The sequence below is a fragment of the Panthera uncia genome (genome assembly GCF_023721935.1).
Source record: "Panthera uncia isolate 11264 chromosome C1 unlocalized genomic scaffold, Puncia_PCG_1.0 HiC_scaffold_3, whole genome shotgun sequence".
NCBI lineage: Eukaryota > Metazoa > Chordata > Mammalia > Carnivora > Felidae > Panthera > Panthera uncia.
In genome coordinates this window covers 69,607,059-69,633,364 of record NW_026057584.1, presented here as the reverse complement: position 1 = coordinate 69,633,364, position 26,306 = coordinate 69,607,059, and the positions used below count along the sequence as shown (strand labels likewise).

The 26,306-nt window shown below is 33.3% G+C and overlaps 1 protein-coding gene across 1 annotated transcript in view; it reads left to right on the top strand.

Moving 5' to 3' along the window:
• SLC4A10 (solute carrier family 4 member 10) overlaps positions 1-26,306 on the top strand; it is a 277,949-nt gene that overhangs the window by 63,131 nt on the left and 188,512 nt on the right. Inside the window, exon 2 of the mRNA XM_049615589.1 lies at positions 18,204-18,339. Coding sequence (XP_049471546.1) covers positions 18,259-18,339 — 81 coding nt within the window. The 5' untranslated portion in view covers positions 18,204-18,258. The remainder of the gene's footprint in view (positions 1-18,203; positions 18,340-26,306) is intronic.

The following is a 26,306-nucleotide window of genomic DNA, read 5'->3' as shown; positions in this document are numbered from 1 at the left end:
CTACCATATGATCTAGAGATTCCACTTCTGGGTATTTTTCTGAGGAAAATGAGAATACTAATTTAAAAAGATAATAGGCACCCATATATTCATTGCAGCATTATTTATAATAGCCAAGATATGGAAGCAACCAAAGTGTCCATCAATACATGAATGGATAAAGAAAACTTTATATATATATTATGGAATATTGCCAACCATATAAAAGGATGAATTCTTGCCATTTGTGACAACGTGGACAGACCTATAAGGTATTATGCTAAGTGAAATAAGTCAGACGGAGAAAGACAAAGACTGTAGGAATTCACTTATATATGGAATCTAAAAAGGTAAAACAAATGAACAAAATAAAACAGAAATAGACTTATAAATACAGTGAATAAACTGGTAGTTGCTAGAGGGAAGGAAAGTTGGAAGATAGGTGACTAGGTGAAGGGGATTAATAGGTACAAACTTCCAGGTATAAAAAAAATAAGTCATGGGGATATAAAGTACGGCATAGGGAATATAGTCAATAATATTGTAATAGCTTTGTTGGTGACAGATGGTCACTAGACTCATTGTGATGGTCAATTCATAATGTATATAAATGTCAAATCACTATGTTGTATACCTGAAATTAACATAATATTGTATGTCAACTATACTTCAAAAAAAGGATAAAATTCACTATGTGGGTGTACAACTCAGTGACATTAAGTACATTCACATTGTTGTGTAGCCGTTGCCACTATTGACTTTTAGAACTTTTCCATAATCACATTCTGAAGTTCTGTAGCCATTAAACATTAACTCCCCCAATTTTCTTTCCCCCACAAACTTTGGTAATCACTCTTCTGCTTTATTTCTCTATAAATTTTACTACTCTAGGTTCTTCATATAAGTGGAATCATACAGTGTTTTTTCTATTGTGTTTGGCTTATTTTACTTAACATATTTTCAAGGTTTACCCATGTTCAAACATGTATCAGAATTCTATTCCTTTATAAGGTGGAATAGTATTCTATTGTATGAATATATCACAATTTGTTTATCCATTCACCTATTGATAGATTTTGGATTGTTTCTACCTTTTGGCTATTGTGGCCATTTCTTTTCTTGCAGGAGCATAGTAATTTTGCATTTCCCCCCTCCTTGCAATCTATTTGAGTTCTCCATATTCCTTTTTTTAGTTCTGCTCATTCAGAAAATTTTCTGGAAGAGTGCCCTGGAGAGAATAATAAAAAATATGTTCCCAGATGTAGCTAGAAAGCAGGGCCATCTTGGAGAAGGGCTTGAATAAGGGCTCAAGAGAAGAAGATGTTTGTCTGGGGATAGGGTTTTATAAAAAGAAAAGGAAAGAATTTTGCCACTTGGGTAGCTGTGTGATCTTGGAAAATATAATTGATCTGTCTGAGCCTTGGTTTTCTCAACTGTAAAATATAGAAATAATATCCATCTCACAGGTTTAATGCTGGGATTAAATGCTCAGAAGATGTTAGTAAATAAAATGAAGTTTCTGCATGTGTGTCTTTGTTCTTGCATCATGCATGGTGACTTTTTCACAAATATAGGCTAAAGGCTTGGGATGATATAACTTAAAATACAGGTTTGTTACATAATCATTCAGTATGCTGGAGAGGGGATAGCAGAAACAGGTTGTCATCTTCCAGAATTGCTGATTATGAGTTCCAAAAAGGGACAGTTGAGGAGTCATATATTATGCATGTTAAGATTCTTTAGGGAGAGAAGATAAGCAACAGGTTCACACATGGACTCCATAGAGAAACAGGTGCAGGCATTGACTTGCAGCTGAGCTTCTTGTCACCTGGGAAACTCAATTTTGCTAAATCCATGGTTATTTCCAGCAGGGATTTATTTATTCATTTATGGTTAATGATTCTTTAAAGCAACATAGGTAGATCATTTAAAAACTAATAACTACCATTTATTGAGTGTTTATCATGATCTAGACGTTGTGTTAAGTGCATTACCTATGTTATCTCAATCCTCTCAATCATTCTGTAAGTGTGTCCCATTACCAATCCCAGAGTAAGTAATTTGTCTAGTATTACACACTAGTAAGTGGTGAGGTTGGTATTTGATCTTGAGCACTTTGACTTAACTGGGCTTTTAACTACTATACAAAAATGAATTTTCTCCTTTCTTTTATGTCCTGATAATTATGATCCAAGTTTATTTGGTTTAATTCAAATCGTATGTACCCAAAAATTTTCATGAAGTTTCTCAGCTACTTTATCGAGAAGTTACTCAATATACTCAAGTTATAAAACGTATAATCAGGAAGGTTAGAATGAGAAAAGAATAGTGACTGAGGGTGATGAGACTTATTGTGGTGACCATTTTGTAATGTAAACAGATATTGAATCACTGTTATACACCTGAAACTAATACAGTATTGCATGTGCAATTATTCTTTAATTGAAAAAAGAATCAGTATTGTACTTAATGTTAATTTTCCCTTTTATTAGAAAAACTAATTTAAAGAACTTCCTACATTTCTAAGTAGAGAGGCACTATGTATCAAAATGATTCAAGGTCAAAGATGTAGTTTGAGACTTGAAAAGATGTTCTGAAGTCACTAAATATTATATTTTTCAAGTAATATTGTTATTATTAAGAAGTATTTTTCCTCTGGAAATGTGAACACTAGAGCGAAGGCATAATCTTTGAGTTCATTTATCCGGGATATATTTATTAAACATCTACTAGAGATTATGCACTATAGAAGTTTGTGGTATTAACAGAGGCACGATCTTACCTTCATGGAGGTCATAGTCAGGTGGTGAGAATGGGTAAGCAAATACTATAATAAAATACAAGGTCCTGGCGGCACAGGAGGTAGGTCCCAACAAGAATATACAAAAAGGAAAGGTAGAGGAAATTGAGTTACCTGAGGTAGCTCAGGGAGGAAATTATTAAAAATAGAAGAAATAAAATTAAAAATTAAGTAACAAATTTGGAAAAATATTTACAGCATATGTGCTATCAAAAGTTGATACTTTTAGTATAAAAACCACTTTTGTAATCAATCTTAAATCCCTTAGCCTGGGACTTCAGAGAAGTTTATAAAGCACACTGTCAATGTGCTTGTGGAAGAATAAAAAGAACAAGCAAAAAAAAAAAATAAATAAATAAAAAAATAAAGAGAACAAGCAGTTATCAAAAAATTACAAATAACATCAATAGTAATAGAAATGGTAAATGAGTACAAAATTGAGATATATTTTTTCAAATACCAATTTATTAAAGATTAAAAGATTGAAAATAACTAGTATTGAGGCAAGGATAAGAGAAAGGGACGCTACCATTTACTTACTTACAGGTACCAATTAGTTTCATTCTTCTTTAGAAGATGCTTTGGCAACATGTACTGGAAGCATTAATTTCTTCTGTCAGAGAAATTTTACTTCCAGTAGTTTATTTGAAGGAAAAAATTAGGGGCACCTGGGTGGCTCTGTCGGTTAAGCATCTGACTTCAGCTCAGGTCATGATCTCTTGGTTTGTGGATTCGAGCCCTGTGTAGGGCTCTGTGCTGATAGCTCAGAGCCTGGAGCCTGCTTCAGATTCTGTGTATTCCTCTCTGCCCCTTTTCCACTCGTACTCTGTCTCTCAAAAATAAATAAACATTAAAAATTATAAAAAATAAAGGAAAAAATAATTAGAAGTATGAGCAAAATTTTGAGTAAGGGCTATATATATCATAGCACTGTTTACACCAACAAAATAATCGGAAATCACGGTTAATTAGGTATGTCCTTGTGATAGATTAATGTCCTGCCATTAGTTTTAGGCTGGAGAAGACTTTTACAGAAAATATCAGAAAGTATGCGTGATGAATTCCTAAGTGAAAAGAAATGTATCTATCTATCTAACTATCTATCTATAAATTCTGTGTATTTAAATATTGGAGGGACATATATCAAAATATTTGCAGTGGCTCTCTTAATGTGTTAGAACTGCAGGTATGTTTTTCTTCTTTGTGCTCTTTGTTTTCTATGTTTTCTGTAATAAAGAAGTGTATTTTAGTAATTAGGAAGAAAGGAATAGATACGATTTTAAAATAATATAAATTGGAATAATCATGCAAGCCAATTTAGCAAGTGCTAGTTCATTTATGTAATTAAATGAATTATAATAATTTAAAACTTTAATATAGCCTTTCCTAATTTCACTAGTTTTACTCCAAAACATATACTTTTCCCATAGGAAATGTAGATATTTGTTAAGCAATGTTTTCATGTTAAGAAACACAGTAAGCAATGTTCATCTTTCTCCCAATGTAATTATTTTTTTATTCATAAAAACAACAGTATAATTATATTTTGTTTAGTGATAAGGATGAAATGAAATGGGCTTAATTATAGTAAGAAAATTACTTATAAAGAAAGTTTAAAACATTTTTGTTCTGGAAGTAAACACTAAATAGTGTTACCAAGGAAAAACTCTCCATTCTCTATCCTGTCTAAACATAGGATAGAAAAATTGTCTGCCTTAGAAGGCTTAGCTGTTAATTTTCACTAAGGTAGAATCATTTGGCTTAATGATCTCTTGCAACTGCTTATAATTTTGTCATTTTAAAGCCTTGAATAAAGAATATTTTCTTCATTTTTTTGTATCTAGAATAATGAAAAGTATATATTTGAATAATGATTATAAAGTTATTGACCCAAAAAGAATCTCTAAATATATCTCTTACGTGAAGTTGGAAATGTATTAGTACTCACTGAGGTTTAATAGCTAAGACCACAACTGTTATATTCCACTTATTTTCCTAAATTTATTAGATAAAACTGTTTTATAATCAAACTATATTTTAAAAATTGTTTTGGAACTATCTTTTTAATGTTAAGGAAAAAAATATATATATATACACACATATATACACACACACACACACACACACACACACATATATATATATATATATATATATATATATATTTTGTTGTTGTTGTTGTTGACTAAAATATCTCTTGGCACTTTTGTGTCCTTTCTTTAGTCTTCCACTCACAGCTAAAGAATAACTTACATTCACAATGGATGAATGGAATTTAGTGGGTGGCTTCCTTAATTAGGGAAAATTATGAAAACAAGTAAAGTGCTGCCCTACCAGAGATTATTGATTTTCTGGTAATTAAGATTAAATATCGTAGACTAAAAGCAAGATCTTTCCAGGTTATAGTATATTTTTTATTAGTGCTTTGGGGCACCAAATTTTTCTGCTAGTAAAATCAATACTGTAGTGGGCAAGTAAACTATGCAATTTAAGTGCGGCAGGCTTTTGGCAGAATCGTGAAGTAAAACAAATACATCTTTGCACCTTTCACCTTTTCTTTTGGTGCATTCCCATTCACATTCTTATCTGGTTCTTTCTGCCATGATCTGCCGTGAGCACCCAATGTTCCCAGGCTACTTAAAACTTTGTCTGCAAAGAAAGCAGTGGATATGGCATATACTAATCTTCAAAATAAATTTAAAAGTTCAATCTAAGCAACATAATTTCTTAATCCAGTAAAATATACAATGACAGCTGATGCTGAGAATTTCAGGCACATTGGCCTTTTTCCTGTGTCTTAAATCATAGCGTGTGAGCCTATCCAATCCATCTCTGTTGTCCCCAAACGACTAATACAGAACCTTGCTTATTTGTTTTTTTTATACTTATGGCAGGTGCCATTTGTATACTAAACAGTCTAAGATCAGCACCATAGAATGAATTTTCTTAAACTGGAATTTGAAAGAGCTGATGACCATTTGAATATAGATATTAATTTTATTTCCATGTGAATATAAACTGTGTGTGTGTGTGTGTGTGTGTGTATATATATATATATATGTACAGACTGCATATATTTTATATTGTGCTTCATTTTCTGCAGATATGATGCAGTGAGATACAAGTATAAACTGTCATTGTACATAGAGAAAATAAGTACATTTCTACAAATTTAGTTTATTCCCTAAAAAAAGAAAAAAAATTGAATTGAATTAAAAAATTAGAGTCTATGTTACTATGGATATGTAATTAAAATTGTAGTCATTAAGAAACAATAAATATTATTGAACTTTTATGTACTCAATTCTATGATTTTAGAGAATCCCAAAATATATTTCCTGCTCTCAGGGGGTTTATAATCTCATTGAGGAGATAGTCTTTCATTCTTTCTCAGGAAACATTGATTGATTGTTTATTTATGCAAATTAAAAATCCTTTCTCAAAAAAAAAAAAATCCTTTCTCTTGAGGAGCTTATAGGCTAAGAAATAAAATATATACATAAATGTTATTAAACAAGTTTATCAATGGTAAACCGGCATAATAGAAATTTGAATAAAATGTAATGTGTTTTGGAGGCCACATGTATAGACTAAATGCCAAATAAGTAAAGTTAATGACACAGAGTTTTAGAGACAGGAGTAGTCACCTAAGTAAAGGGCAGTTGAGGAAAATTTCACTTATGAGGTAAGACTTAAATTCTCCTTAAAATAATGTAGGCTAAGTGGAGCCTACCTTTACTCCAGAAGAAAGACTTATAAACATGTGGTTTCACACATTGGAATCTGACCTCTTGCCTTTTTAAATCAGCATTTTTCAGATACTTTAACAAATTTTATGCAGGTATGCAGAAATATAAAATTATGTACTCAGAAAAATACATATAGATAATTATTGTGATACATTTTCCTATAGGCTGAAATTTTGAATGTTGAACATATTTGACTCATTTCATTGTGAGAAAAATATTTCTTGTGTGCATGAAATATTGTTGTAGTGACTTGCACTCCAAGTGTTGAATATAAGGTAGTCACAGTGCCTTGTGAGAATTAAATCGTAAAGCCAACATTTAATACGTAAAGATATGAAACATTGCTTTAAAGTGACCAAATGACTCCCAAATCTAAAAAAAGTTTATTTTTTTATTTTTTGTTTTTTGAAGTTATTTATTTTGAGAGAGAGAGAAAGAGAGAGGAAGAGAATGAGTAGAGGAGGGGCGGGGGGGGGCGGGGACAGAGGATCCAAAGTAGGCTCTGTGCCAACAACAGAGAGCCTGATGTGGGGCTCAAACTCATGAGCTGTGAGATCATGACCTGAACGAAAGTTGGACACTTAACTGATGGAGCCACCCAGGTGTCCCTAAAAAAGTTTATTAAAACCAGGTTGAGTATTAACATTGCTAACGAAAGACTATTCAATCTGAAGGGAGAATAGTCGGCAGCTAGGAGAGCATGGACAAAGGGAAGGCTACTGGGGCAAATGTTGATAGTCTCCATCAAGTCCAATATAGGCAATTCAGTGCTTTACCTATCCAATGACCTACCTACATGTAGATGGGATATCTTTACTTTACACAACAAGTATTTGAATATTATAGCTAACTCATCTAGGTTTGATGCTATACTTGCTAAACAACTCATTACAATTTAGCTTTTCATGGTGATATACTAGAGAGACAGTACCTCAGTAGTCATATATATTAATAAATCTTGGCAAGTAAACAAAATTGTATTCCTAAGGGTGCACGTTTAAGGGAAATACTCAAAACTTGACACATTTACTAAGGTAATGCCAATTTTGAGGACTTTTGAGAGATAGCTGTCTTTTCTAGGCGATACTTTCTTTTCTTTTTCTAAAAATTTTTTTAAGTTTGTGTATTTATTTTGAGAGAGAGAGAGTGAGCAAGGAAGAGGCAGAGAGAGAGGGAGAGAGAGGATCCCAAGCAGGCTCTGCACTGTCAGCAGAGTCCTCCATGAGGTTCAATCTCACAAACTGTGAGATCATGACCTGAGCCGAAATCAAGAGTCCAACACTCAACCGACTGAGCCACCCAGGCACCCCACCTTCTTTCCTTTTATTACTCATCTTTCCTACATTCTCTAATAATTTTGTTTAGAACACGTGTGACCTTGAGACACATTTATTGCATATGACTTGATGATATAGCTGCTTAGCATAAATAAATCTGTGGGGTCAGGGGAATCAATAATTTGAACTTCAAAATTAACTATGAAAATCTTCACAGGCGTTCAGACCCCTCAACTCTCATAAAACTTGTATGGACAACTCATATGTTTGCACTGTTCTTGTCTGTGCACAACTTTCCACTCCCCCCCACATACCCCCCCAAATATATTTCAAGTTGCCTAAGGCCAGACCCATATTTTACTTTATATAGACCTCATGGTGTTAAAAGCAGCACACCATAAAATGAGTGAAATTCAGAAAGTATAGCAGATTGTTTAAAAAAATAGAAGAATAAAAGGAATAGAGCCTTTCTATTTCTGTGTATACTTTTTTATAGGAAGAGATTTATGTTAGAAGGGAAAGGAAAACCAAACATTGTAAGGACAAAGAACTTAACAGAGAAACATGGAAACACAGCAAACTGTTTTGTGTGACTGTGACCAGAATAATTCAGATTCTTGTTTGATCTGAGCTTGCTACTTCACTTAATTAATTTGAAACAGGATTTAAAACCTTCTTAACCCAATTTGAAACTTAAAAGTAACCATCAATCAACAGAAAATAAATTTGCAGAATTTCTCTTTATACAGGTAATTGTTTTAGTTTAAAATTACTGTTGGATGTAAATGATATTGAGACAACTTATTTAAAAACCTTAGTTTGTCACTTCTGAATACTTTTTTTTTTGTATTTCTGTGTCCTGTATTCAAAGTAATTATTGCCTTTAGTCTAGATTTCAGTAATCTGTTTAAATCTCCATGTATCTATACACAAAAGGATCGAATGTGAAATTTTAACTAAGCAAAAATATTTGTGTATGTGAATATGATGTAGCAATTACTTTTTGTCCTCAGTGTGATAACAGTAAGATATCTGGAGTTCAGTAAAATGGAGATTGAATAAATATTATAACTTTCAAATACAGAGAAATTAAGAATCCTAAGATCAGTTGAATGAAGAGTTTGTTTTTCTTCCCTATTTCTGTATTTCTGAAGCTTTCTGATATGTGCCACAGTCTGAAATTGACTATTAGCATACCTGTAATCAGTATTTATTCTGACTGTTATTTACAAAGTGACTCTTGCTGCTGTTTTATTTACAGTGCTTTATTTACTCTTATTTACCCAACCATGATTGCTTTTGGAGGGAAAGAGAGAAAAGTAATGTTGATGATTTTTAAATTTCATTTTCTTGATGTTTTGTGTTTACTTTCATTTTCATCACTTAGGAGGTATGATTTTGGAGATAAGTCCTTCTTTTTTTAGAAATTTTTTCAAGTTTTACTTATTTTTGAGAGAGAGAGCATGAGTTGGGGAGAGGCAGAGAGAGAGGGAGACACAGAATCTGAAGGAGGCTCCAGGCTCTGAGCTGTCAGCACAGAGCCTGATGCAGGGCTCGAACTCACAGACTGTGAGATCATGACCTGAGCGAAGCCAGATGCTTAACTGACTGAGCCACCGTGGTGCCCCTGGAGACAAGTCCTTCTTGGTCATCCTCTCAATCTAAAATCCCGGTGATAATAGCTGTTAGAAATTTAATGGGATTCCTTGAAGACTTTTAGGTATATATTTAATACTACCTATGTTTAACAAAACACTTACTGGTTAATAGAGTTTTCCAAATATTTTGCTATTACAAATACTGCATAAACATCATTGCCCTTCTATCTTTGTGCTCTCATTCATTAGGATATTTTTATAGAATATGTTCCCAATAATTAAATTTAAAATATTATTATGGCTGTATTTACAGTCAGGCTTAAGGAGCATTCTTTCATTAAATTAAAAAAAGGGAGCTTCTTAAAAGACTAATTACTGTCTTCTACAACCCATAAGCACTAAAGAGAACTATATAAAGAAATATTTGTTTAACAGAACAAATATTTGGTGACAGCAAATATCATGGCAGACATTTATAGTTTTTACTTTGGTTGAATTATCTTTGAAACCGCTCCTCTGTTTGCTGTAAGAATACCAGTTTTGAAACAGCCATCCCCAAACAGGTGTATTATAGTGGTCTGAAAAATTACCATTGGACTTCATTCTTTCATTGATTCTATAAATATTTTCAAGTATATATTAAGTTCAGGGAACTGTATGAAGTTTTATATGAAAATGAATCATACATAAATTTCTGTTTTAAAGAGCTTAGTAATTGAGAATGAGAGTGAAGATAAGGCCATATGTAACTCTCAAAGAAAGCATAGGGGTTTCAGGGAAGTCAGGAAGGAAAGTTGAGGATCAAGAGCTGAGAGAGAGAGAGGTAAGACCTCTCATGTGATCAGGGAAGGCTTCACGGACCACTGTGTCTTCCTAAATTTGGGTCAAAAGATAGGATCCAGGTCTATGGAATAAGGGAGAAGCATGCATTCCAACAACAGCAGCAGTTGTTAAATACTTATTATGTTGTAGGTAGACAGTGGGTGAATTAGCACTATATATTTCTAATTCCTTTAATCCCCAAAGAACACTGTGTAGATAGGTACTGTTGTTATCTCTACTTTACCAATAGGAAACAGAGATCCATATAAGTTTTATGACTTGTAAAATATGCTACACTTAAAAAATGATGGCACCAAGATCTGCATGTAATAGCATGAGCAATGCTGAAGGCTTTCAAGTACTGAAAGATTATTGGGAATGGTGAGCTATAGGATGTAGGTGGGATCAGACAACTAACAGAGAGGATCACTAAGATTGGAAAGGTCTATCAGGGTGTGACTATGGAGGTCATCAAATGCTAGACTAGGGCATTTATGGGGAGTTTTTGACTAGCTAGTAACACAGTAATTTTAGATAGGATGAAATAATAAAGACTAAAAAAAGTTGCTGGATTTGGTTAACTAGCTGATCATTAACATATCAATTACATTTATTTAGTAATTACCCTCTGCCAGGATTGAGAGGTAAATGTTTCCAAAATTGAGAATAATGAGGGTGGAGAAATGGCCACTGGATATAGTAAGGGGAAAGGAAATAGTTTTATTCTACTATGTACTTTCCCCCCTAACTTTAGCTTATCAAGTTTTAAATGATTCATTGATTCTTCTTTCCACTTTCTTGATCTTTTATATTGGTAGACTATGCTAATTGTCTTATATATATTCTCTTGTTTAACTTTACAATCAATTTTATGAAATAGATAACACTATTAACTATAATTTATTGATGACAAAACTGAGGTTAGGAACTTAAGCAATTTACTCATGGACTCTAATTGATGAATCAAAGATTTAATCAAAATTTGCCTGACTCCCAAGCTATAAAAATTGTGTTATATCCCCGAATTAAAAAAAATCGCTCTACACAGTTGGTTATCTGGAGTGGCTACATTGCCATCTTCAGCTCTTGAAAACTGTACTCAATTATGTATGTACTTCTGATTGTTTCATAATCTTATACCACTTTTCTTTTGTGTCTTTTTTTGGGGGACAGGAAGGAAATACTAAAACAAGCCAGCCTTCTTGGAATAAGAGCAAAGATTTATTCAGCAATTACTCTGTGCCAGGCACTATTTTAACTGCCTCACATATGTTAATCACAATTCTTGCAATAACCCTAGTAGGATTATTACTTCATATGTAAGGAATGAGGCAGAGAGTACAAAGAGGTCCCAAGGTCATAGAACCAGGATTGGACATCATAGTCTGTCTCTATAGCCTGTGCTTTCAACCCACAGACCTCTGTGTCCTTTTGGCATATAAAGGGTGGGCTATGAGGTGTTTTAATTTTTCTCAGTGTTTTTTTTTTTTTGTTGCCGTTAAAAATTATATTTATTTATGACCTGTGACCCAGTCTACATTAGAATTAAAAAGGACAGTCCTGTCTTCAATTCACCATAACTATCACTTTAAGTACAATGTTAGTATTGCCAAGATGACATTTTAATAATGGGTAAATCTATTAGAAAAATTCACTCAAAAGATTTGTTGATTTTATTGATTTTTTTTTAAAACAGTGAAATCTTTAAAGACCAAACGCATTGTGAATTTTTATTTATGTTTTCCCCCCATGTACTTGGCACTGGAATAAGTGGGGCCTGGAGAGAATAAATTTACACACAAAAATATTTGTTTTTACATATGGTATTTTGGAGAATTAATGGTTCTCCTGTGTGGTTTCTTGGCTAAAGGTGTGTTTGATAACCATTTGAAAGATTTCCTAAGACCACAAAAATTCGTCTTTCTGTTTGTATGTTTTTGTGTTTCATATTTTGTAAGAGTAAAATAGCATTGCACTGGGTGAATGATTCTTCCTCTCTAGATCGATTCATACCATAGATGTCACAGAGAAAATATAAAGACTAATTTCATATTTATAATTGCATTTTTTAATGGAGGTATAGTCAACACAATGTTATATTAGTTTTAGTTGTACAACATAGTGATTTGACAATTCTATGCGTTAGAATAGAATTCTGTTCGTGCACAGCACGAGACGTGTAGTTACCATCTGTCACCATACACGTTATTATGGTATTATCGACTATATTCCCGATGCTGCATTGGTTTTTAATTAGTTAGCTGTGCCATATTTTAGTACCATTTATTCCAAGGTTGCTGTTTTGCTTTCCAATCTTAGGGCATATTCCTTAGAGACCAGTGTTATATCTTTGTGTATGTGTACAGAAACAGGGAAGCTTATTTTTTCTAGGTTTTTGTTATTGTTGTTAGAAAATGTATAAACATAGTCATATTTGGTTTAATTATCCTTAATTTAAGTCTTTGTCTTAATGTATGCCCAGTTTTCCTTTATTTTCATATTAACATATTGAGACTATTATTTTACATAAAATTTATATGATAATACCCAGTTCTGGCAAGGCAGTGAGGAAATAAGATATTTTTCTTGGAGAATGTAAGTGGATATAACACTTCTGGAGGGTAATTTGGCAGTTTTTATCTAAAACTACAAAAACGTTTATACTCTTTGATCCAGTAAGTTTACTTATTGTAATTTATCCTAAGAAAATAGAGGATATGTATAAGACTGTTTCTGGAAAGATGTTTATCATGCTATTATTTATAGTATTGAAAAATGAAAAAGAACACCCCGAAATGTCTAAGATTAGGGATTTGGTTGAATAAAGTATGGTACCTCTATTTGATAGAATACCATTTAACCGCTAAGCATTGTTATAGAAACTTTTTTTCATATAACATTGAAGTAGGTGTGAGAGCTGATTTGCCAGAAACAGTCTGTACCACCATTAACCCAATAGAAATAGCATGAAAATAGTCACACACACGTATATTAATAAACGATATGCAAGGCACATCCAGAATGATTTTTAAAGTATTGATAATCTAATAGAAGTAGATTTGAATATTTTTATTAAATTAGAGCAGAAATATGAATACAACATCAGAAAGACTGAAATTTGAGGCATAGTTTTTAGTGGAAAGAGGAAGCACATGGAAGCAAGAATAGTTGTTCAACTTTAAAATACTTCTCAGCAACTTTTTCCTCTTTTTATTATAAAAATATGGACTCTGATGTATATATTTGTAAAATGAGTCATATTGGGGGATATATTTTAAAATTCATTATTTCATCTATTTTTTCAATGTATGTTTTACATAGTTGATTTTGTACCACGGAAGTATATTTGAGATTTTGGTTTTCACTTAATATTCTGTAATATACACTTTTCTTTGTCATTAACATCTTTCATGCATAATATTCAGTGGTTCACATGGCATTTCATTTTTGTTATAATTTAACTAACCTTTTCTTGTGTTCCTATTTTTTCTCTTCTTGTAATGTGGCACCAAACGTCTTTGTGCGTAAACTGTAATCTCCATTATTTCCTTTGGGCAGATTCTCTGAAACTGGATATACTGGAAAAGATGAAATATTACGAAATGTTTTTAATGTTTATTTTTGTGAAAGAGAGTGCGAGAGGGGGAAGGGCAGAGAGAGATGCAGACACAGAATCCTCAGCAGGCTCCAGGCTCTGAGCTGTCAGCACAGAGCCCCATGTAGGGCTCGAACTCATGAGCTGTGAGATCATGACCTGAGCCAAAGTCGGATGTTTAACTGACTGAGCCCCCCAGGCTCCCCAAGAATGAAATATTTTTAAGGGTCTTAATACACTTTGCCAAATTACTTTGAAAAGTTGAACTAATATACACTTTTTTTTAACATTTCTTTTAACGTTTATTTATTTTTGAGACAGAGAGAGACAGAGCATGAACAGGGGAGGGGCAGAGAGAGAGGGAGACACAGAATCTGAAACAGGCTCCAGGCTCTGAGTTGTCAGCACAGAGCCCGACGCGGGGCTCAAACTCACGGACTGTGAGATCATGACCTGAGCCGAAGTCGGACGCTTAACCGACCAAGCCACCCAGGCACCCCACTAATAAACACTTTCTAAAGCAGCAGTATATAAAACAAAGTGAATTACTTATGTTTTTCAGAGGTATTCTCTGAAATCAGTTATCTTTAAGTAAAAATAAAAAATAGATGCTTTATGATAAAAATAAACTTTAATATAAAAAAACTTTTGACTCTATGGATATGTTTCTGAAGTATTTACTATGTTTCTCAGCCTATCAAAAACATATGAAACAATATTAAAATGAAAGTTACTTTGCCGAAGATAAAGTACATACTACAAAGATAAAATTAAAAGACATAGTGATTTTATTGTGGAAAATGAAACAGGAATTCTGAATTCTGGCCTTGGTTCTGCTACTAACTGACCTTGGACAAGTCCCTCCACTTCTCTAAATTTCAGTTACCTTATGTGGAAAATGAGGGCATTAGATCACAAAGTTCCTGAAAGGTGAAAAACAGAAGCTAAATATGTGTTAATTATTGTAAAGCTCTTGCTGCTTTTAAGATGTTGATCCTTTATTATTTGAGGTGGTCTGATAATAAATCACTAAATACGTAAAATTACTTTTGATTTATGCTTTTCACCCTTTTGGTTCTTTCTTAATTCAGACCAAGGAGTTCCTTTGCTATGCTTTGGCTGTTCCTCATCCCTTTTATCAAAAATTTGTTAGAGAGATTTGTTAAGAAAAATGTAGAAGCATTGTGCTTTACTAATACAAGAATATCTAAATAACATTGCTGTAAGTAGCACCTTGTATAAATAAGTTTTACACAGTGCAATGGTCATCTAAAAAATGGATATCTATTAATTGTAGTTGGTTAGTCTATGTTGAATTATTATTAAGTGGGTCAAGTAATGAATTATAAATAACTTTCCCATTTAAGTGATTTTGTCAACTAGACGGTAGAGAAATTAAAATCTTTGTATTCCAGATTTCATATTTTTATTGCAGAGATTGTGTAACTACTGAAGAAAATTAGATTTTATATACTAATTAATAGTGTCCATGAAAACAAAGTTTATATCCATGTTATGACAAAATATATGAAAGAAAAGCTCAATGTTCTCTTTATTTCTCATTTATTTAGTCATTTATAGTAACTTTGTTAAAGTGCGTTATAAGAAGACACAGAAGGAAGATAAAATGAGTCTTCTCACAATTTTCTGTCTATTTTATAAAAACTAAACATATGCACATAAGGATAAATAAATACAACAGAGCATGTGATGAAAGTATATTGCTTGTCAAGATGAAATCTCTAATAACATAGAAGGTTAGGAACTAATCTTACATTTCTCTCTCCCTTATTTTTCACAGTTGATCCCCAGATTCTATCCCTTTTAACTAAAAGGTGTATCTAGAATCTATCAATTTCTTTCCATTTCTACTGTTACCACTTTTGTTCAGGCCATCATTATCCCTTGACCAAAATTATCTAGCTTGTCTCTCTGCTTCCAGTTTTGTTTTATACACTTGATTCTGTGCCACCACCAGGGTCTTGTAAAGTTGCAAAACTGCTTATGTTTGATGGCTTCTCATTTCCCTAAGGATAAAGCCCCGTGGCTTCTAAGCCTTAAATGGCTTCTAAGGCTTTCTGTGATTGGACTTTGGGTCAAACTTCTAGTCTTGTCTCTCCCTCCTGTCCGACTTACACTTCATAGTCCAAACACCCTGTGTTTACCATTCCTTGAATGTGACCTGCTCCTCAGTTTTAGCAGTACTTCCTTAAGGAGATACTCTCTGATCCCTAGACTAAGGTCAGATGCCTTGTTACTGCTCTTACATTGCTTCCTATTTCTTCTGTTATAACAAAATATATTTAAAACATGTTTAATTAACTGGCTTTTGTGATGGCATATTATTTGTTGTCATGAAGTCTCTAGCACCTATATAGTGTCTGACACAGAAGATGTTTGATATTTCATACATGAAAGAATGAATATATAAAGGGAGATGATATAGTTTAGGAGGGTATTATTCAGAAGATAGGTCTTCAAGAATGAGTCCTATTTTGATTACAGTAAGAAAGTAAATATTGCATAGATACAATAAGAGATTAAATACTGTTTCCCTACATACTATTTTTCATCTAGGTGTGTGATTATATACATATAGCAGAAATAGAAATACTGCACAAGTTTAGTTAGAGGTAGTAACTTCTCTAAAGGGATAGTGTGAATCAGGCTATTGAAGAAGCCCAATGTCTTTATTGTATTACAAAAAACAAACTGTATATATTTAAGGTGTAATAACTGTTTTTCCCAGATATATTGAGATATAATTGACATACAACATTGTGTAAGTTTAAGGTGTATAACATGTTGATTTGATACATTTATATATAACAAAATGATTATCACCATATTATAACTTTCAAGTCTATAATACTATATTATTAACTATAATCACTATGCTATATGTTAGATCCCCAGAACCTATTTATCTTTTAACTGGAATTTTGTACTCTTTGACCAACATCTCCCCTTTCTTCCCTATTTCCTGTCCCTCACCCCTCAGCCTCTTAAAGAAGCCCAATCTTTAAGATTCATTTTGACTAGTCTTCCTGATAATACATATTATTCTCATCAAATGTCATGAGTGGGAGAAGGGAAAGTATACTGAGTTATTAGTCTATATATAAAACATTTTCTGTAAGCACTTTAGCTATAATTAAATTTTATTTAGTTTATTTCACAGGTTTATAAACAAAATGTTCACAAGTATATAAATGAAGTGTTCATTAACTCAGGCTATACATAATGTGAAGGCTGTTTTAGGATAGTATGTTGCACTTAGTGTCGTAACTTTGAATTCAGTTAAATTGATTATAATTTTAGTCTATTTTTTGTGTCATTTCTAAAACACAATCTTTTGCCACATGGTAAAGAAAATATTTTCAATATTACACTGTGTATTAACTAACTGGAATTTAGTGTTTAGAGCCCCCCACAAAAGAAAATCTTTTCATTTATAATTTTAGAGGATATTGTTTTTATGTTGTCAGATTGCTTTATTAGTCTTAAATTTCCTGATGCCATGATGTTGTGGTGAAAGAAAGCATTATAAAAACCTTGTTGAACACAAATAAAATTCAGTGAAAAATCACAGTAAAAATGCTGATAGCTTACATAAATTTCTTTCCTAGTTTTAACCATGAAATTTTGGAATTTGATAAAAGCACATTGTCTTTTGCATGTTAAACTCTTTACAAGAAGATTTTAAAATATAAAAGGTAGTTTGATTTGAAGCATGTTGGTCTAAATAATATGAGATAAAAATGAAGTTCCTAGGAATTAAAAGTGAATATGTGCTTACCTATTTATTGACTGTTAAACACAATTTTCAAAGATTACTAGAATAAAAATTCTTCATTTTTAAGGACTTCTAATTCTGATGGGTTGGATGAGTGATGATACATATGGTTTGGAGGGAAGATTCCTTTAAAAGGGAGTACAATTTGCTTATTAAATCATTATCTAAAGCTTAGTCATGTACGAAGAAAACTGCCTAATAATTAAGAGTTGATATTTTAACATGGTATTTGCAGCAGACACATTGGATACTTAATTAAGTAGAACATTGCTTATTTCTTTTTTAAAGGATTGACAAAATCAAACTCTTCTTGGCAAGTGAAATTTTTATAGTAGCAGAAGTGGGAAATCTAAAGGATGTGGCTCATTCTCTGTTTGGATGATGCAGAATTGCTCCAAGCAGTAAGCTTACTGTTTTCAGACAGCATTAGCAGCTTCAGCAAATACAACTGTGTCATCGTCCCTTAATACGGGGGTGTTTGTAACCGCAAAGGGGAGATGATAAACAATACATGAGATTTGATATCTTCTTGATGGCTTAAACAGATACTGATGGACAGATCTGCTGTTTGATGTTTTCTTCACTAGCCCTGAAGATGCTGAGACATAGAGATGGCTGTGATTATCTTTTATAAGACAGGAAATGCAATCTTTAGGGGTTTCTGGAAATAGAAAGGTCATGCAGTCTGGAACCTGTGAGCCTTTTCAATCTCTAAGTCATCAGGTATGCTCTCATGAATTATGATGATACTATTAGATTGTTGAGTTCTTGCTTTTTCTAGCTCTTAGTCATGTAGAATATATTAATCAATGTAATTGTTTATTATCAGATTTTTCTTAGGAGATTTGAACAAGTGATATTTATAGTACTAGACACCAGCTGTGAACAATATGAATTTTAGAAATGCGTATGTGTGTGTTTGAGTTCATGTTTACTTTAGGTTTCTTTTGAGGGGGGCAAGTGAGGAGTAAGGAAAGAGATCCTTTATTTGTAATTAAAAGCAAGGTTTGGGGCTCTCCAGATTTTTTCAGATTAAGCCTGAATAGAGTCATGTGCATCTCTTATTTCGAATGATAAAAATAGCACAATTTGTTCAGTATGATAAGGATACATCATAGCTGGCTGCTTATAGATAGTGAAATATTAAAAAATTTTTTATCTGGAATTTCTTAAGCATAGAAATAGATGTTGCTACCATTGTACAACCACACAGCAATACAACTTTGATGAGTAGAATCGTGTTTGCCCGCATCTAAGCTAATTTCCTAAAATTTATATTGCAGTATCTGAACTGTTTTAAAAGGCATAAGTTTAAATTATTTCCCAGATCTATTGAAATAATGATGCTCTTACTCCTCTTAATGTAGATGTCTGCTGAAGGCATTGCTTGTAGCTGAAAGCAGATGATAAATCTATTTTTTGTTTTTGCTTTGTGTTGTTGTTGTTTGTTTTTTTTTTACAAAGAATGCTTGTGACATTTAAGCTTGTTTCAGATTTTTTGATACAAAGATACTCCGCATTAGCTTAGTTTCATTTTCAAAATTAAAAGACTTGACTACATTAAACATGTTAATTACAAAGAGTAGGGAATCATCACAGCAAAGAATTTGGATTTATATGTCCATTTTATCTTGAAACTCTGCTGGTTATCTTAAACTATTTTTATTAAGGTATAATGCATTTAACTTGGTTTTGTTATAACATATCTTCAGAATTGGATAAGACACTGTGCCCGTGTTTGACATTCCAATTTTGAAGAAAAGGATATTTTATTTTTTTACATTACACATATTTCTTCCTTAGTTTTAGAGGGCTTGTTAGATATTTGACCAGGTATTCCATTTTAAATAAGCAAAAAGAATGTTGCAGCATTTCTCAACAGAAAGATGGCTTTGTTTTCATGATTTTGTAGCATGATTAGGATTTAATGCCTCATCAGGGTGATGCTATAGTAATGAAAAGGAGTATGTTTATCAAAAGACAGAAGTGGGAGTCTGAAACAGTGATTTACTTCAGTTAAGGGGTTGGTTTCTCCTTTTTAATTAAAAACACATTAAAAATTATACCTACTGATATTGGCTATAATTTATATGTTATTCAGGCTACTTAGCCAGCTTATATTCTTATTAGTAGGGAAGATTGCCATATTCTTAAGCTTGATTAGTTTTGGAATGATTTGGATATACCTTTTAGTTGCTACAAAACCTGTTTAATCTGTTAGAATTTATTTCCAGTATTTGCATGTATTAGTCGCTATGAGTACATTCTGTTTCTTGGCATTGCTTTGGGATTCTTCTAGGTATTGGTTTTACAGCATTCTGCTATTTTTCACTGTATTTATGACCTTTCAAAAAAACTAAACCATAAAGATTTTTGGTTATTTTCCTTTAGTGGCACTTACAGGATATCTCAATAATTTTGTAAGGTAAAAAAGCTACTGCCTTAGAGTTGTCATTTCTTTTACATGTTGGAGAAAAAGTTCTCTCTGTTGCTATGTCAAAATGCATTACCTTAAAAAGTAAAGATTGGTTAGAATGTCACGGACAGTTAAATTTAATGTCAACCCTTTTTCCTGTGTGGCCAGATGATCTTGACCTTTTGAATGGATTTGATTGTAAGTCTGCCCAGCAATGATTGGTCATCTGCTTTTTACAATGGCTGCCTCTGTCTTTACTATTTTACACAAACATTTTACATCATAAAGGTTTCTAAAGGTAAGCTGTCTATAAGCAACAATTTGAGTAATTGTTCCGTTTAGTCAACATTATGTGGACTGAATTTGCACAATACTGCATTTGGTGTTGTGAGAAATACAGCAAAGAAAAAGTTGTGTTTTGCTTTCAAGGAGATTCTGAGAAAATATACGCAATGAGCCATGCTCATGTTTTGAATTGACTTTTCAAAGACGGTATGCTATGATCAGTTTTAACTTGATTTATAAACTAATGAATCCTTGGATGAGTTACATGTAACTCTATAATGCATAATTTATTGTATCAAGGCATTGTAAAATATTTTTGTGTGTTTTATGAGCCCTAGTTGGCAATTTATGTTGAGAGTAAAGGTGGATGTAACCCATTGGCAGGAAACAGAAGCAGGGACCTTAAGAATTAGCTCAAAAGAGGGATGTGACCAGTCTAGTCTCACTGTGTATTATGGAAGGGGACTTTGACTTCATAGGGATTAAACTTTGGAAATCAAGACTCGCAAGTTTGGGAGCGTTTGATGCTAACTAGGTCATTAGGGAGTTTTTTTTCAATAAAATGGGGGCGAATGAGACTCACTTTAGGATTTGAGAAAGGGGACTGAGAGAAACTTATATAGACGTCGGCCTTAGCCAGCTGGCTGTTGCACATGCAGGCACCACTTCTTTTCACTTTCATACCAGTATGCTGGCTAAAAGTAGCAAGGAGGTGGGTAGAGTGGATACAAAACCCTTGTTTCTCCCAGAATCCTAAAGTGGGGCACACTGCCCCGTAGTGCCTACAAAGTGCCTGTTCTCTTGTATCAGAACAAGAGAAAATTGACTTCAAATTCTCTTGGTTTGTAACAGCTAGCTGGCTGCAGTAAGATGTGGTAAGTATGGTGGTTGAGTATCTGGACTGCCATGTTCCCTGGGTTCAGATCTTAGCTATACCACTTACCAGCTGTGTGATCTTGGGCAAGTTACTTAACCTTTCTGGGTATCCGTTCCCTCATTTGTAATATAGAAATAATAATGGTACCTATCTCTAAGAGTGGTTGTGAAGATGAAATGAGGTGATATATATAAAACATTTGTAAAACTACCTGGTATTTATAACAAACACATTATTGCCAAAATTATATGTTGACAGACATTAGTATGTACATTCTCTGAGCTAGGATGAGCTATCAGCAGGTGTTAGTAATAGTAGTCATGCAGTTTAGTTTTGTTACCTTTCCTTCATTTTCCTTATCAAATAAGAAATTGAGTCAAAAACATATGGTATACTGAAATAAAGATGGCTATAAAAATGCAAACAAGGAAAAACATCCTACATCTGATTACATTATAACATTTATTAACTATAAGAATTGTGATTTGATGAAAAATGTTGTGTTTAAAGTTTTTTTTGCATCTGCTTATAGGCTGACTTAAGTTTCTGTTTGTATTCTGTGTAAAGATTCTTTGCTTTCTTATATTACACCAACTACTTCATTCATGACAAAGAAAAAAGATTATGGGGGTTTTGCAGGTCTTCCTTAATTGTAGTTGAATATTAAAATTCAGGAGTAAATATCCAGGTTTAAGGGAAATAATAGAGAAGTTATATAGCTTAGACTTAATGATCCGAGTTATTTTTTTAATCATTAAAAATGTCCAGGAGGTCCCTGGGTGGCTCAGTCAATTAAGCGTCCAACTTCGGCTCATGAGTTGGAACCTGGCATCAGGCTCTCTGCTGTCAGCACAGAACCCAATTTGGATTCATTCTCTCTCTCTCTCTCTCTCTCTCTCTCTCTCTCTTTGCTCCTACCCTGTTTGTGCTCTCTTTCTCAAAAATAAGCATTAAAAAAATGTCCAGTACAAAAACGTTCACTGACACTTGTTTTATTTGTTTCATTTTAGTTTTATTGGTTAATGTTTTTATTCTAGATGAAGACTAAAATGATATGTGTTATAAATCCAATACTGTATGTGAATAGACCAATTCAAGTTCCTATTTGATAGAGTATGCTATTTTGAATTGCTGGTGTTTATTTAATGTAAAAATATCTACAGTTGACCCCTGAACAATGCAGAGGGGAGGGGTGCTGACCCCTTGAACGGCTGAAAATCTGTGCATAACTTTGACTTCCTTAAAACTCAACTACTAAGAGCCTGCTGTTGACTGGAAGCCTTACTGATAGCATAAACAGTCAGTTAACACCTATTTTGTATGTTATATGTATTACATTCTGTATTCTTATACTAAAGTAAGCTAGAGAAAAGAAAATGTTAGGATAATCATGAGGAAGAGAAAATACATTTACAGTACTGTGTACTGTATTTATATTTTAAAAAATCCACATATGAGTATACCTGGGCACTTCAAACTCATGCTGTTCTGTCAAGCCCCAGAGTCCAAGTGAGTAATTTGATAGGTGGATGAAATATACATGCTTAAGTGTTACATTTTATGATCTCTTTGCCTTTTAGTTCTCTTCTCTTGAGCAATTTTCTCAATGTGCAGCTATTTCTTTCAAATTGGCACAGGGTCAATCAAATCTCAGCACAGTGCAATTTCTTCAAACAAACATACAAAATACTATGATGTTCTAGTAAGCACAGTACTGGGGCGAGATATAAAGACCAATAGGTCCCTGCTTCAGGAAGTCACAGGTAGTGAGTCATAAACACTAAATACAAGGCACTACAACAGAATGTAGAAAGTAGTAAGTGCCTTAGAGATTCAAAAGAGAGAAGAAAGAAACGTAAATCATGATGCTGTGAATTCAGTGGGCAGAATATTTCAAGCTGAATGGGGACAGGAGAGGAGAGGCTAGATGAGAAGGTAGGGAGTCTGAAAAGGTAGCATTTGAGGTAGGCCAAGACTGGCCAAGATGAGAAAGGTCCTTTGGGGCAGAGGAAACAACATGACCAAAGACATGGAAGCAGAAAGCAAATAGTATGTTTGACTACTATGGACTAGTTCATTTTGGCTATAGCCCGGTAGGAGAATTCAGGCTAACACAGGAAGGTGTGTTGGGATCAGATAGTACAGAGTCTTGAATGTTAGATTATGATTTCTAAACCGAGAATATGTCTATGTTGATTTACTTATTATTGGGAGAAAATAAAATAAAAAACCAAAAGAGCAGCACCTATATTTTGCAGTCATTCTTAGAGCTCTAACCCTCTTGAGACTTTGAAAATGAAAATTAAATTCCTGAGTAGATTTAGTAGTTAGTAGACAAGGTAGGGGGTAGAAGCAAAATGAAGGATTTTAATAAAATTCTCTATCAAAATTGCACGTGAGAGCATTTCTGTCTATCCACAACCACTTAAAAGTCCTAGATTTCAGATCCTAAGAGACCTCCTGCTTGTCCCTGATGTAAACTCTATTTTATTGGTAGGTAATCTGATTTAGGTTTGGTTTTATTTTTGACATTTACTAGACCAAGGACAATCTAGAGGGATCATTTTAATACAATGAATATACATGCCACTATGGTGAATATTTGGATAATAAAGACTTTGTCTTAGGGAAAATTGGAACTAGAAATGCTGTTTATAATCATGGAAGTTTCAGGGATATTTTAGGTTTACTCATTGTTCATTTAGAAATGATAATATAAATCATCATTGCTAAATATTTTTAATATCGCCTTTAAATCTCCTCCATACACCAGAAGCATTTCAGTATTGCCTGTGGTTAGTAAAAAAGCTGGGTAACATCCAAGAGCAGATTTCCTTTAAATGTGACAGCTGGGGTGTGACTTTGTTATCAGACCCAGGAAGATGATACTTGTGCCTGGGAATTGTGAAAAGATTGGAATTGAATACTCTTACTTAGCACATAATCCATATAAAGTATGTCAGAGTGAAACGCATGGAATACCACCAGTGTGAGTAAAAATGAAACCGGACACAGTAGCTCTTCTGGCTCTATTTTTAACAGACCCATATAATTGAGAATATTCTGTTTCTTTCTATAGAAGTCTGAATTACTTGAAAACCTCATTTTCTAGTTCTTGTGAGGATCTTATTAATCCTTATGACTTCACATTGCCTGGGAAAGGGTAATACTTATAGTAGGGATCCAATAAAATTTCAGTACTTGTTTTAGAATCATAGATTCATTTCTGGGAGAAACCTTGGAGATCATTGGGCTTTGGGTTGCTTTAAAACTTTAAAACATTTAAACATTTTTTCTCAAAAAAAAGTAGATAAAAGACCTTTAGTGATGTGATCCTTCCCCCACCCCAAGCATTTCAAAAATGATAATACATAATGTAAATAAGATTAAAGATAATTGAATATGTCTTTATCAAACTCTTCTTTCTAAAAGGCAAAAAGGGCCTGGTTTCAATGAAGCACATTGCAAAATGTGCTGCATTTAAAGGTGTACATCTATTCGTATCCATTTCTTTTTTCTAAAAAAAATGATTCAATCTCGTAAGAATTTGAGTCTATTGCATAGTATAAAGGGAGGCAATATGGCATAATACTTAACAGCTAGAGTTATCAAGCTGGATTCCCTTTGTTGGATCCCATATCTTCCACTTTACTGGCAATGTTTATTTTAGGAACATTACATGAGCTCTATTTTCCTCAGGATTGCCAGCTGTAAAGTTGGGATGCTGATGTACTAATGTCTAGATTTCTGATGAAATCAATTGAATTAATCAATTAATACAAGTAAGGTAACTTGAAACAGTGCTTAGCTTAACAAGTGCTAGTCACTATAATTACTCCCCACTGGACTAGGTAAAGTTGAGGAGAAAATTATAAAACCTACAAAAGATATAAAACAAATCCGTCTCGTCAAAGATCTTATGTATATACACACACATACACACATATTTAGGACATAGGTGTGTATACATACATACACATTATACTTTAATTATATATAGTATACTAAGTAAGAAACTAAGTAGTTTGCCTAAGATTAAAATTGCCAGCAAAGGATATCATGATATAAGATCCAAACTGGAAAGTCTAGCTCTAGAGCTCCTGCTCTTAACCACTTTGTTTTACTGCGTAGGGTTCTGTAAATGTGAGTTAGATAGCCATGTATAAGTTAGTATATTCTAAATGCTGAATTGAGATAAGAGATGTCAAGGCAAACTGAAACTTCTAAGGAAGACTTTTTGGCAGAGGTGTTAACTGACTTTCATTACACCCTTTTTTGGGTTTCTCTTCCACTACAAATAATACATGTAGAGTCATTAGCACAGTTCCTGCCATAGTGCTCAATAAATTATAGTTATTATTGCCATAATCTTTATGATAGTTTCTTCTCTATCTTCCCTAATTGGTGCAATGTACTGTTTGAAAATCATGTGCTAATCTATACTCATGACTGAAATTACCCTCCAGTGATTCTTAATTGTGACTATACATCAGAATCAAATGTTTCGCTTTTTTAAAAACATTGAGGCCCCAAGCTTATCTCAGAAATACTAAAGCCTATGGAGATGGAACCCAGCTTCTTAATTTACAAAAAGTTTTCCAAGTGAATATCATGAGCAGCCAAAATTGAGAACTGCTGCTGTACGTGGTGATTGTAGAATAGAATGGAAGGGGTCCCTCGGTGGCTCAGTTGGTTAAGTGTCTGGCTTCAGCTCAGGACGTGATCTCATGGTTCATGGGTTTGAGCCCTGCATTGGGCTCTGTGCTGACAGCTCAGAGTCTGGAGCTTGCTTAAGATTCTGTATCTCCTTCTCTCTGCTCCTCCTCTGCTCACACTCTGTCTCTCTGTCTCTCTCTCAAAAATAAATAAACATTTAAAAAATTAAAAAAAAATTTAGAATCGAATGGAATAGAGTAGAATAAATAGAATTCCAAACCTATAGTTTGTGTCTGCATCCTAATCTCTGTCTAGTGTTCTAGACATCGCATCTTATTAGACATCTCTGCTCATTTATCTTACAAACACCTCAAACTTGGTATGTCCCAAACTAACTTACTATTTTCTCTTCAAAACCTCTTTGTCTTCCATAGCATGATGACCTGATAATTTTGT